Source organism: Antechinus flavipes, chromosome 1, assembly GCF_016432865.1.
Source record: "Antechinus flavipes isolate AdamAnt ecotype Samford, QLD, Australia chromosome 1, AdamAnt_v2, whole genome shotgun sequence".
Taxonomy (NCBI): Eukaryota; Metazoa; Chordata; class Mammalia; order Dasyuromorphia; family Dasyuridae; genus Antechinus; species Antechinus flavipes.
Genome location: NC_067398.1, coordinates 80,764,145 through 80,778,013, shown reverse-complemented (window position 1 = coordinate 80,778,013; position 13,869 = coordinate 80,764,145). Strand labels below are relative to the sequence as shown.

Sequence of the window (13,869 nt, the reverse complement as noted above, 5' to 3'; positions counted from 1 at the left end):
AGATTATACGATGATCAATTCTGATGGACTTGGCTCTTTTCAACAATGAGATGATTCAGACCAGTTCCAATGGTCTTGTGATGAAGAGAGCCATCTACACCCAGAAAGAGTGATGAGGTTTGGCGCAGGGCAGAGAGTCGTGGGAATCCCTTCTGGTTGGCGCAGGTACAACGTGAAAAGAATTCACCAACACGAAAAGTTAGACTAGCTAAAAGAAGTTTATTGGCACTGAGAAGTCAGCTTTTGCTAGGAGGCTGACTTCCGAGTGACAAAGTCCTGGCAGAGAGATAAACAGGGGTGTGCTAACACTGAGGGGGTCTTTTCTCAGCGGGCAGGGTCCTGGCAGGTAGCTATGCCAAAGAGAGAGAGAGAGGGGTTCCTTGATAAGGCATAGTGCTGCTTCAGGCTCTGCAAAGAAATAAGCCCCCAAATTGTCCTTTAAGTAGGAAATCTGAGACTAAAGTCTCAATTGAATGAGATTCCTTCAATATTGTCATTGCCCCCAGGGCTAGATGAGACCATTTACTGGGTCCTGAGCCAATTTTCAGCTCAATAGAGATCCACAGAAATATCAAATCTAGATCTCCAGCTAAATGGGACCACTTAAGTTCCAGCTAAGTAGGGAGTGGTCCCAGGCCAATCTTAATGAAACCACTTAAAAACCCTGAAGGGTGAGTAGGAGAATTTCTGGGCTCACCCCAAAGGTCTAGGAGGACAGTTTCAGGGTTCATCCCCATCAAGAGGACTGTGGGAACTGAGTGTGGATCACAACATAGTATTTTCACTCTCTGTTGTTTGCTTGCATTTTATCTTCTTTCTCATTTTTCCCTTTTTGATTTGATTTTTTTTGTGCAGCAAGATAATTGTACAAATATATAGGCATATATTGGATTTTACATATATTTCTATCATGTTTAATGTATATTGAACTACTTGCCATCTAGGGGAGGGGGGAAAATTGGGTTTTGCAAGGGCTAATGTTGAAAATTTATCCATGTATATGGGTTTTGTTTTTGTTTTTGTTTTTTTTTGGAGGGGGAGGGGTAAGTGACTCGGCCAGGATCACACAGCCAGGAAGTGTTAAATATCTGAGATCACATTTGAACTCAAGTCCTACTGAATTCAGGGCTGATACTCTATCTACTACACCACTTATCTGCCCCTTTCTTATTTCCTTTTTTTCCCCCATGCATATGTTTTGAAAAATAAAAAGCTTTAATTTAAAAAAACATAATTTTTATTGTGATCTCTGAAACCTCACAAAACAGCTTGGGATTTACCTGGTAGATATCTTTCTTTAGGACCACGCCTTCAACCCAAATCACAGGCTCTTCTTGTTGATTGTCCAACAATAGATCTCATTCATCACCTAACCCAATGAAATGCCCTCCTTCCGCCTCCTTAATTCTCTTTAATTATCCTATTATTAGTGTAGAATTATCCATGCATATGTTTTGGGGAAAAAAAAAGCTTTAATTTTAAAAAATGTAATTTTTATTTTGATCTCTGAAGCCTCACAAAATAGATAGAAATAGATAGCTTTCTTTAGGACCACGCCTTCAACCCAAATCACGGGTTCTTCTTGTTGACTGTCTAACAATAGATCTCATTCATCACCTACCACTTTTTTTTCTTTTTTGCTGAGGCACTTGGGGTTAAGTGACTTGCCCAGGGTCACAGTTAAGTGTCTGAGGCCAGATTTGAACTCAGGTCCTCCTGACTTCAGGGCCGGGGCTCTATCCTCTGCAGCACCGAGCGGTCCCTACTTGATTCCTTTCCCGATCTGCCCGACTGCTGGCGCCTTCCCCTTCCGGAATCCCTCGGAACCCACCTTGTATTTATCCAGGTATCTCCTCCCAAAAGAATGTCCGCTCCTTCAGGGCGGCCCATCAACAAGCCCTGAGTAAGTGCTAAGCGCGGGACGTGGTCCTGAGCCCCAGCCGGGGACAGGAGCCCCGGGGACAGGGGCCCGGGGGACAGAAGCCCCGGGGACAGGAGCCCCGGGGGACAGAAGCCCCGGGGACAGGGGCCCGGGGGACAGGAGCCCCGGGGGACAGGAGCCCCGGGGACAGGGGCCCCGGGGGACAGGGGCCCGGGGGACGGAGCCCCGGGGGACAGGGGCCCGGGGGACAGGAGCCCGGGGGACAGGGGCTCGAGGGACAGGAGCCCGGGGGACAGGGGCCCGGGGGACAGGGGCTCGGGGGACAGGAGCCCCGGGGACAGGAGCCCCGGGGACAGGGGCCCCGGGGGACGGAGCCCGGGGGACAGGGGCCCGGGGGACAGGAGCCCGGGGGACAGGGGCTCGAGGGACAGGAGCCCGGGGGACAGGGCCCCGGGGGACGGGGGCTCGGGGGACAGGAGCCCCGGGGACAGGAGCCCGGGGGACAGGGGCCCCGGGGGACAGGGGCTCGGGGGACAGGAGCCCAGGGGACAGGGGCTCGAGGGACAGGAGCCCCGGGGACAGGAGCCCCGGGGACAGGGGCCCGGGGGACAGGAGCCCCGGGAACAGGGGCCCGGGAACAGGGGCCCCGGGGGACAGGAGCCCGGGGGACAGGGGCTCGAGGGACAGGAGCCCCGGGGACAGGGGCTCGAGGGACAGGGGCCCCGGGGACAGGAGCCCGGGGGACAGGGGCCCGGGGGACAGGAGCCCCGGGAACAGGGGCTCGAGGGACAGGAGCCCCGGGGACAGGGGCTCGAGGGACAGGAGCCCCGGGGACAGGAGCCCGGGGGACAGGGGCTCGGGGGACAGGAGCCCGGGGGACAGGGGCTCGGGGGACAGGAGCCCCGGGGACAGGAGCCCGGGGACAGGGGCTCGGGGGACAGGAGCCCGGGGGACAGGGGCTCGGGGGACAGGAGCCCCGGGGACAGGGGCTCGGGGGACAGGAGCCCCGGGGACAGGAGCCCCGGGGACAGGGGCCCCGGGGGACAGGGGCTCGAGGGACAGGAGCCCCGGGGACAGGAGCCCGGGGGACAGGGGCTCGGGGGACAGGAGCCCGGGGGACAGGGGCTCGGGGGACAGGAACCCCGGGGACAAGGGCCCGGGGGACAGGAGCCCCGGGGACAGGGGCCCGGGAACAGGGTCGGGCTTAATCAGTGCTTGCCCGCGGGGAGGCGCCCTCGCCCCGTCCCGCCCTCCCTCCCCGGAGGTCTCAGGGTCCCCGGCAGAAGTTCCGGTTGTAGAATCTCCGGTTGTTTGTAGCCAGGGCGTTGCGGAGCTGGGCCCAGAAAGTGTCCTGGCCGCTGGGCTGCTGGGGCCAGAACAGGACGGTCTCGCGGCAGAGGCGCTGGCGGAGCCGCACGTAGCGGGACTTGCGCACCACGCGGTTCAGGATGACCAGCACCACCACGTCCTGCTTGTCCTCCAGCAGCCGCTGCTGCGCCAGGTGGAAGGTGGCTCGGAGCAGGCCGCTGACGCGCGGAGGGGCCGCCGGGCCCCGAGCAGACAGCACGAACAGGGTCTTGCGGCTGTGGTACACCGAGTCCCAAAGGTTCTCAATGAGGCTCTTCCCGGGCAGCCAGTCCCGGTCTTCCAGGCACAGCCGGAACCGGAGGCGCCCCTTCCCCCGGCCCTTGCCCTCTTCCAGGCGCACCCTCAGCTCGTTGTAAACCCAGTCAGCCACGGCTTCCTGGGCCTTGTCAAACACCACGAAAGCGTCGTAGTCGTAGGCCTGGGCCGCGGCCTTCCCCTTCTTCCAGACCCGCCAGGCCAGGCCCAGATGGAAGATGTACCAGAGGTCCCAGCCAAACAGCCGCTGGAGGGTGGGCGTGGCCAAGGTCAGCAGCGTGCCCACGAGCGAGAGCGCGAAGCAGCCGCAGGCCAGCCTCACGTCCAGGCACAGGCGCAGGTCCTGCACGAAGACGCTCTTCCCGTTGAGCGGGAAGGGGCTCCCGCACACCACCTGGTTGGTGAGGCCGGGCACGGCCGTCTGGATCTCCAGCAGGAAGTCCAGAAAGGTGGCGTCGCACTCGCAGTGCAGCGGGTTGGCCCCGATGTCCAGCTCCTGCAGGGAGGGGGCCAAGCCCCCAAACCAGCCGCGGTCCAAGGTCTTCAGAGAGTTGCCGTACAGGTTGAGTGCCCGCAGTTTGGTGGCCGGGGCAAAGAAGCCCTGGGCGATAAAGTCAATGCCGTTGCGGCTGAGGTTCAAGGTGTGGAGCCGGGTGCTGCCGGGGATGTGACCTGTGGCCAGGCGGCCCAGCAGGTTCCCAGACAGGTCAAGCACCTCCAGGGAGGGCAGCAGGTGCAAGCTGCTCCAGTTGAAGAAGGTGATGTGGTTGTCCTTGGCCCAGAGCAGGCGGAGGCTCTTGGGTAGGTGGTCCAAAGCCTGGTCAGGCAGAGTGCGCAGTTTGTTCCGGGACAGGTCCAGCCACGCCAGCTTTCTGAGACCCTGAAAGAAGCGCAGGTAGAGGTCACCCTCGCTCCACATGCGGCTCAGCAGGTTGCCACTAAAGTCCAGGGCCACTAAGGAGGTGCTGAGGAGCTTCTGGGAGACCCTCGTGTAGATCTGGTTGTGAGCCAAGCTGAGGTAGCGCAGGCTGGGGAGATTGCCTATAAAGCTCAGGTTGTGGCCGATGCCTTGGGCCCGGAAGGACTGGCTGTTGTAGCTGAGGTCCAGAGCCTTGAGCCGCGGCAGTTCGGTGAACGCCTTGCCGTAATACAAATCCAGCTTGTTGTGAGACAAGTCCAGCAGCCACAAGCTGGTCAGGGGGCTGAACTGGGAGCCGTTGACAGCCTGGGCGATGCTGTTGCTAGACAGCCTCAGGCATTCAACAGCAGCCAGCTGATGGAACATCTCTGGCTGGATGGTCACCAGGTTGTTCCTGGAGAGGTCTAGGATGAAATTAGAGGAGTCACAGCGGGGCATAAAGCCGTCAGAAGGGGGTTTGTCTTGGGAGGCCGTCTTCAGCCTCAGGAGAGGTTCGGAGCTGGCTACCGGTGCTCCGTTCCCACTGGTCGCGGGGCTTACACCGGTCACCTTGTTTTCTGACAAGTCCACGTATCTCAGAGAGCGGAAGTGACCGAAGATAGACAGTTCAGCCTTGCTGATGAAGTTCATGGGCAGGAGCAGCTTCTGGAAGGAGGGGAGCCCTAGCAAGGGCTGGAGGGTAGCCCGCGAGAGGGATCGGAAAAAGATACCTGTCATATCCAGAATCTCCAGGGCGGTCAGATTCTGGAAGGAGGGAGCCAAGCGGAGCCGGGCGTAGGACACCTTCTTGTGGTAGTTGAAGGACAGGTTCAGCTTTTTCAGCTTGGGCAGGCTTCGAAAGGCCGTAGTGTTGGTGATATCCTCGGAGAGAAAGTTCTCACTGAGGTCTAACACGGTAAGGTTGCCCAGGTTCTGAAACCAGCGGGGGTCAAGCTGACTCAAGGAGTTGTCCTTCAGGACCAGGCCCTCCAGTGCTCCCAGGAGACTAAAAGTGTCCGGGTCCACCTTGGGGTAGCCCGCGGGGCACTCCACACACGGGTTGTAAGCGTGGTCGCAGCGCCGACAGTTCCTGCTGACGTCCAGCACGCGAAGGGCCGGGAACCCGGCAAAGTCTCGGTGGGACAAGCTGACGATGCGGTTGGAGGAAATGAGCAGCATCTGCAGGCTGGCGGGCAGCCCCCGCGGGACCGACGTCAGGTTGTCGTACTTGAGCGACAGGTTGGTGAGATGCCGCAGGCCGGCCAGCGCCCCCGGGGGCACGTCCACCTCCCGCCCGCAGGGGTTCTTGTAATAGCAGCTGCCGTCCATGTAGAGGGAGCGCAGGCCGGGGAGGCCCGAGAAGATGGCCGAGTCGAGCGCGAGGATCATGGTGTAGCTGATGACCAAGCTGGTCAGCGACGGGGGCAGCTCGGGGACCGAGGTGATGCTGTTCCCCGACAAGTCAAGGAGCTTCAGCTTGGGTAAACCCAGGAAAGTGCCCGGCTCGATGACCATGCGGCAGGGCAGGCGCAGGGCCGTGAGGTTGGTGGGCGCACAGTTCCATCGGAGCAAGAGCTGCCGGAGGCTACCCAGGTGGGCGAAATGCTCTGGGCGCAGGTGGCTGATGTGGTTGTGTCGGAGCAGGAGAGTGCTCACGTTGGCCAAGGCCGCCGGGGTGGCCCCGGCGAAGGAGGGCACAGCGCCCAGGCTCCTCCGGTCGCAGTCCACCACGCCAAAAGGCTGAAGCTCGCAAGGCAGAAACTGGGGGAAGTTGGTGGCAGCCAGAGCCAGTGCCAGGGGAAGCAGGAAAAAATGCAAGCCTAAGGAACCACTTCCAGAGCCCTGCGGAGGAGCCGAGGTGGGAAAAAGAGAGGGGAAAAGTTATCAACCAGCTCCTGCAATGCCCTGGCCTCCTCACTCCTGCTCCTTCTTTCCGAAAAGGCCCATAGCCCCCGGTCCTCTCCCTCAGGCTCCCCCCACTATCGGCTCCCTTCCTATAAAATTTTCCACCCTACAGAAATATCTAATCCAGCACCATGATTTTGTATCGGAGGAACTAAGAAACCACTTCCAGAACCCTGCGGAGGAGCAGAGACAGGAAGGAGAGAAGGGAGAAGTTACCAAAAAAACTCTAGCCAGCCCCCTGGGCCCCTTCCTCCGGCTCTTTAAAAAGTACCTTCTTTCTGAAAGGCCCTTAGCCCCCAGTCCTTTCCCTCAGGCTCTCCCAGAGCTCAGTCCCCTCCCCACAAAATTTTCCACCTTATAGAAATGTCTAATCCAGCATCATCATTTTATGTTGAAGGAACTTGAGACCAAGACAAATGGAGTGACTTGTTCAGGAACATTTAGCTGATCATTGGTAACACCCAGCCTAGGACCCCAATGTCCTGATTTCCAGTTCCAGGGCCATCTTGCCTTGTTTGCCAAGGTTTACTATACTGGAGATCATAACTAACTGCTTCCTTCTGTGGCCCCTGAGCCACAACTGGTAAATAAAGAACTCAAGAGGAAAGAGTTAGACAAGTGGCACAATGAATAGTGCTGGGCTCGCAGTCAAGAAGAGCTGAGATAAAATCCTATTCCAGATATTTATTAGCTGTGTGACCCTCACTCCCTCTGTCTCATTTCCTGCATCAATAAAATGGGGCTAATAAAAGCATCTTTACCCAAGAAAACAACATATATAAAGTACTATATAAGATCTTTTATTGTTAATTAGTATTGTTGTTAATAACTTTCCTGAGCCTTATCCACGGGAGATAATCAGTAAATGTTGAAGTGAATAGAAATGAAGCCCTAACTCTTAGAGCTAGAAGGCAGTAGACCTGGAAATTTGAAAGGTGAGAAGATGGCCCAGGGGATAGAGTGCTGGGCCTGGAATCAGAAAAACCTGATTTCAAATACAGCCTTAAGACATTTATTAGCTCTATGCCTCTGTACAAGTTCACTTAACCTGTTCGCCTTAATACCCTGGAGAAGGAAATGGCAAACCACACTAGTATCTTTGGCAAGAAAATCCCAGGGATTATATTGGTCTGCTATGGTCCACAGGGTCACAAAGAATTGGGTATGATTGAACAACCACAAAGAGTATTTTTACCCACAGTCTTAATAGAAAGCAGGAAAGTATTCCTGGCTGACCAGACTGGTTTAGAAAAAACAAAACAGCTGCCAGGAGCCATCATCTCTGAAATTTTGACTTTCTTCCAGTATGTGATTCTGCTTGGTTTTGACCCCTCAGATTTGGAGGCTGCCCTGATTAGCCAGAGAAACCTCCCTGAAGGCCACAAGGCTGGGTCTGAAGGTTGCTGCTCATTGGACCCTCTCAAAGCTAGGCAGAAGAAGCAGCAGCAGCCTTAACTATGTGGAAAGGTCTCAAAAAAGAACCACACTGGACTTCTGACATCAGAGTTTTAATTGCTGAGGTGCTCAGGATGAGAACTCTCTCCTTCCCGTTTTTATTACATATGGGATTAAAGTGGACAAAAGGTGGCTTCTTGTCCCTCACTTCTCTTTTCCATCCTAAAGCTGATGTTTTCTGTTTCCCTGTGGTCAAGAAGGATTGATTTATTTCTTCCTTAAGCTCCCATCCCTGTCTTTTTACTCAATCTCCAAGAGGAGAGGGGAAACTGAGGACACTCCTAATGGACCAAGTTATCTTTTGGAAGAGATATCCTGCTTATGAGATGCTTGCCTATGGAGTTACTACTCCCATCTCATAGTCAGGGTCTCAGGCAGCTTTCTAATACTTTCAGCCTCAGGGAACCCTGCACTAAAGCTACTGCATGAGGCAAAAAAACCATCCCTGGTTCACAGTCACACACACATACACACACACACACACACACACACACACACAATCTTTCCACTCTGAGCCTCTTGGGACCATCTTGATGCAGTAAAAAAAAAAAAAATTAGATTTGAGTCAAAGGGTTCAAGTAACAGGAATAGAGCAAATGTAAAATCATCTAGAACCCTCTGGAACATCCATCAGCTACCCTACCCAATTTTTCCCCCTTCAAATCCCAAACCAGCTCCTTTTTGTGTCCCAAACCTTTCCCCCGTATCCCAAGAACCAAAAGACTTTGACACCATGAATCTGGTGGCCAAGATCTGAACTCTTACCATGGCTCTTTGGAGTGAAGGAAGAAGATTTGATCTGATCACCGCAGAATATCTGTTCCAAGAAGCAAAGCTGGTAACCAACAGCATAAAATGGCGTGCTCTGAGTTTCTGAGAGCCTTGTGTGTCTGGCTCACTCAAAGGCAAGAGGAAGTGAAAAAATTGAATCAGGCCTTAGAAGCTCTACCAGTCTCTGTCCCTCAAGACCCCTCTCACCCTAAACCAGGACTCAAGGTGATCCAGGGAGCTCTCTCTTATATTAATCTCAGGATCTGACCCTCGTTGGGTTCTCAGAACTTTCTCATCTGGTCTGGATCTCCAAAAAAATGTTGGGGCAGCTCATCTAATTCCCAGGATGTGAACCTCTGTGACAATGGAAAATAGGGTAAATTTGCATGCATTTTATAATAGCAGTTGCCTAAAATATTCCTTCTCTACTTCCTTTCTCAGTTTTATACCTTCCAGACCCGGTCTCAAGGAGGCTTTAAGAATCAGGCCTGAAGATTTAACTGAGTACAACTCCATTGTCTTTGGTCCACATTTATTGACAGTGTCCTATCTACAGGATTCTTTCTGCAGAACAGGAGCTTTAACAACAAAAATTATCACAGACCCTTCCCTCAAGTAGTTCATAATCTCATGGGACGAGAGATGGACAGGATTATTGTGACCTGGGAATAAACGTGTTATATTCAATAGAGTAGGAACAGCAAAGTCAGTCTATGAGAAATGTCTAATACAAGCATAAATTTAGGACCAGGAACTGCTGGCCAAGGAAAAATGAATTGGAGCTCTGGACTAGAGGCAGTTGGTAATTCAGTGGCTTAGAGACTTAGGAAAATCTGAATTCAAATCTAGCTAGGTGGTCCTTGGCAAGTCACTTGTTTTCTTTGGTTTTCTCATCTGTAAAATGGGTATTATAATAATAATAAAGATAGCTACTACCTCCTAGAGTTGTCATGAGGCTCAAAATGAGACATTTATAAAGTTACTTAGCATAGTCCCTTTCACATACTGAGTAATATATAATCCCTTCCCTTCTTTCCCTCTCCCAGACTCTCACCTTGGGAGCTCAAGCAACACTAATCCCCACTGAGAAGAGGGTCCTCTTGCCCCCACACAGTCAATCTAGAAATCAACACCCTCCAAACTTAAAAAGGCAGGACAGACATCGCCTATCTCATGTTCTGGGAAGAAGTAGGTAGGTATACTGTAAAAGACATACAAGAGAGACCCACTTGAAGAGGACTAAGAAAATTTGAGGAACGAAAAGCAGAGAGCCTCTGAGAAATGAAAGGGATCTTAAACCACAGAACATCAAATCTCAGACTGGGAGGGTCCTTGGACATAGAACATCATCAGCCTCCAGAGGCCCTGCTAAGGGTAGGAGTAGATTGAATCAATCAGTCCATTACTCCATCCCTTAATAAGATCTCTTAACCAGGTAAGAACAATTCTTAATGGAATCATAAGTTTGAGAGTAAGTCTGGCAAAAAGTGCTTCCTCAGTTGGGATGATTTTGACAGTTTTTGGTTGGAGTGGAATGAAATTGCATAGGGAGTGTATTCAGACTGAAGAAACGTGGTCACTGTCCCATGGATCATCAAAAATAGCAGACTGCTTCAGAAGTCAAAATTTCAAGTAGAAGTTTTTCCCTGGAGTAGTGATAGAGAAGAGCATCAGTCTCAGTTTCAGGGCCTACACTTTAAAGGAACAGGACCTTGTGAATTATTAATTTTTAGGGATTCTAAAGATTTGGGAATTCCTGTTATTTTCCTAGAAGCATCCCCAGAATGACACCTAAGCAGCATAAATGGATAGAGTCTTGGTCCTGCAGTCAAGAAAATCTGAGTTCAAATTTGACCATAGACATTTACTAGCTGTGTAATCCTAGGTCCCTCAACTTCCATTTGCCTCAGTTAACTCCTCTGCAAATGGGGATAATGATAGCTAGCGATCCTCACAACAAAGGATCAAATGAGATATTTGTAAAAAGTGCTTAGCATAGTGCATGGCACAGGGTGGGCACTGTACAAGTGCTTATTCCCTTCCATCTCCCCGAGTCCACATTAGCCGGCAAGGACACAGTGAAGAAAGGCGATGGAGTGCTCTATGAGGAACTCGGCAGAAATGCTTTGCCTGTCTAAACATGGGCTCTCAATGATTCAAGAAAAAGGACTTCCAGGGGGTAGAAGTGATCCTCTTTGCCTAAATTTAAATCTGACTTCCCCTTAACTCCATATATACTTGTTGAAGAAAGTGAAACTTTGGGAAGGCGAGGTTATTTTATACCAACTATACTACTGTAGTAAACACCTTGTTTCTAAGTGCTAATTAAATACAGAAGACTAATTGACAATAGATAATCATGGTGGGGAGAGGGGGCGGGAGACACACACCAGTGGGTGGGCTTATAACATTAATAAAACAAGCTCCTACCTTCAGGGCTACTCCCTAAAACTCTAACAGAAAATGTAGCAGCCTTGTTCTGAGGACCCAACTTATCTTTATGAGTTCTGGGATGGGAAAGTAATAATATTGGTAATAGCTAATATTTATGTAGTGCTTACTATGTGCCAGGGACTTGCTGAGTGCTTTATTATTTAATAATTTTACAATTATTAATTCATTTGACTTGCATAACAATACTGGGGGCTAAATATTATTATGATGATTCCCATCTGTAAAAGATGAGAAAACTGAGGCAGAGAGAAATTAAGTGATTTGTCCAGGGTCACGCAAATAAGTGTCTGAAGTCATATTTGAATTCAAATCTTTCTGCATGCTACACATTCTCTGCCCTCTAGAGTTAGCCCAGAATGTGGACTACCTAGCCTTTAGAGCTGGAAAAACTCTGGGAACACAGAATGTCAAAGAACGTAAATGTCAGAGCTGGGAAGGCCTGTAGAACACAGAACCGAAAGAAATCAGCGCTGCGATGGGCATTTGGCCATAGAATATAAAATGTCAGAATTCAGAGAGATTTAGAACTTTGAACAAAGGAGTCTAGAACAGATTGTTAGAATTAGGATGTCAGAGTATGTTCTGTAAAGCTGGAGATTTTTCTAGATTCAAATTCAATAAACATTTATTAAGTACCCTGTGTATGCAGAGTACTCACTGTACTAAGTGCTGAGACAAACACACAAACATTAAATAAGATGTAATTGCTGCCCCCATGTTATTCATGTTAGCTCAGGAATCTGAGGTGGGAGGAAAAGGTGTCCCCCACACACACTGAGTCCCAGACTGAACGCTGCTACACTTAATTAATGCTCATTAATTGGGGGAAATGGCTGGACAAGGGGGAATTTCGGGGCATACTATTGTGCTGTAGGAAACGATGAGCAGGGAGATTTCAGAAAAACCTTGAAAGACTTACACTCACTAATACAAAATGAAGTGAGCAGGACCAGGAAAACTCTGTACACAGTAGCAGCCCCATTGTAATGATCAACCATGAATAACTGCTCTTCTCAACTACACAATGATCTAAGACAGTCACAAAGGACTCATGATGGAAAATACCATCCATATGCTAATGAGGACTCTAAATGCAGATCGAAACCTAGTATTTTCACTTACTTTGCTTTTTTTTGTGGGGGGGTTTTCCTCTTTTGGCCTATTTCTTGTTTCACAGTGGTGACTAATATAGATACATTTTACATGACTGCATATATATATTTATATATATATATGCATATATATATACATACATATATGTGTACACACACACATGCATATATATAGCCTATATCAAACTATCATTTTAGGAAGACAGGAGGGGAGGGAGAGAGAAAAAGTTGAAATTCAAAATCTTATAAAAAGGAATGCTATGGTCTCAGACACTTAATTACTTTCCTGTGTGACCCTGGGCAAGTCACTTAATCCCAATTGCCTCAGCAAAAAATAAAAATAAATAAAAATAAATGAATGAATGGATAAACAAACAAACAAATAAATACATTTTTTAAAAGGCATGCTAAAAAATTTCTTTACATATAATTGGGGGGAAATACCATTAAAAAAAGCTACCTTTGCTCTATCCTTTCAGGAACCACAATCCCTCCAGTTCTATTAGACTGCTCAGGAAGGCTGGGGGAGCTACCTGGTTAACCAGGGATGACCTGGCCCCTGCTCAGGGGATGGTTGGTGTGAGCACATCCAGAGACCAAATACCTCGGGGAAAGTGGGGAAGCATCTAGTTGAGGGGAGGGGACATTTGAGAAGATGCTGTTCTGATCCTGCACAGACCCACACAAATATGCCCTTAGCACACCTTCAGGGGCTAGCTATACTTCCCATTAACTTCCATGGGCAGAATCATGCCTGAAATTCATTCTTCTCAGATCTGTAATTCTTAGAGTTCCTAGCTTCCTTTAAATCTCAGCTCAGTCATTACCTCCTACAGGAAGCCTTCTCTGATTTCCTCCCGCGGTTGGGCTCCTCTTTCCTCAAATCTCCTTACTTGTCTGGCGATGTCATTTCCTTCAGCAGAACATAAACCCTTTTGAGGAGCAGAACTATTTCATGCTTTTGTTCATGGGGCCCCTCAGAGTGCCTTGCACAAAGTATGCAGGTAGTTGTTGAACTGGATGACTTCCCTGCAAGGAGTTACCTGCCTTCCGGAGGCCTACTCTGAAATGTCCACAAGACTGTGCAAGGCTGCAGAACTCCCCAAAACACTGTGCAGGTGTGTGAGGCTGTTGGTCATCCCTGATCCTTCATCAAATGAATCTTTCCTTTGAGGAAATAAATCTCCAATCTGAAAACTCCTGGAATTAATGGCCACCAAAGAACAAAGAGGGAAGGACTTCTTGGAAGGAAATTTCAGCCCTCTCACTGACTGGATGGGTTACCTTCAGCATCTACTGATGGGAACCATATACACACAAATAAAAAGTGGATGTTGAAAACTTATAAAGAACAAACATGGCTCAAAAGAAAAGATATGATAGAGCTGGTGGATTCTCAACAAATTGGAATTATTTTCCAAAAGAAAAGAAAAAAAGGAGATATGAGAAAATAATTATAGCCCACCCCTTTGCAGAGATTTAAGATTCACAAATATTGCATTTTGTACATACTTTTACACTTTTTCAATTTATCGATTAGCCATGCTGATCTTTTTTCCTCTTTATTATTGATCTTTTTAAAAATGTTCTTTGTTATATGGGATAACTTACTGGGAGTGGGAAACTAGGATGATATTACAAAACAAAAGACATCAATATAAACTTATTTTTAAAGAAAAAAAAGCATACTGATAAGTTACAAAGCAGGAAGGTAGAGGCTGAGGTTAGAGCAGAAGTTACAAAGCAGGAAGGTAGAGGCTGAGGTTAGA

General features: G+C 49.8%; 1 protein-coding gene across 1 annotated transcript; it reads right to left on the bottom strand.

The window, feature by feature from the left end:
* Window positions 1-3,063: 3,063 nt before the first annotated feature.
* TLR9 (toll like receptor 9) lies at window positions 3,064-8,667 on the bottom strand. Its single transcript, XM_051985207.1, has 2 exons — window positions 8,529-8,667; window positions 3,064-6,245 (listed from the first exon to the last, which is right to left on the bottom strand). The coding sequence occupies exons 1-2, from the start codon at window positions 8,613-8,615 to the stop codon at window positions 3,150-3,152; spliced, it is 3,183 nt and encodes a 1,060-aa protein (XP_051841167.1). The 5' UTR covers window positions 8,616-8,667; the 3' UTR covers window positions 3,064-3,149.
* Window positions 8,668-13,869: the final 5,202 nt, after the last annotated feature.

Bases quoted from the DNA above. Each gene is read 5' to 3' on its own strand.
- TLR9 (XM_051985207.1), bottom strand. From the start codon at position 8,615: ATGCTGTTGGTTACCAGCTTTGCTTCTTGGAACAGATATTCTGCGGTG. The intron at 6,246-8,528 runs GTAAGAGTTCAG...GCTCCTCCGCAG, and splicing joins CTTCACTCCAAAGAGCCATG to GGCTCTGGAAGTGGTTCCTT.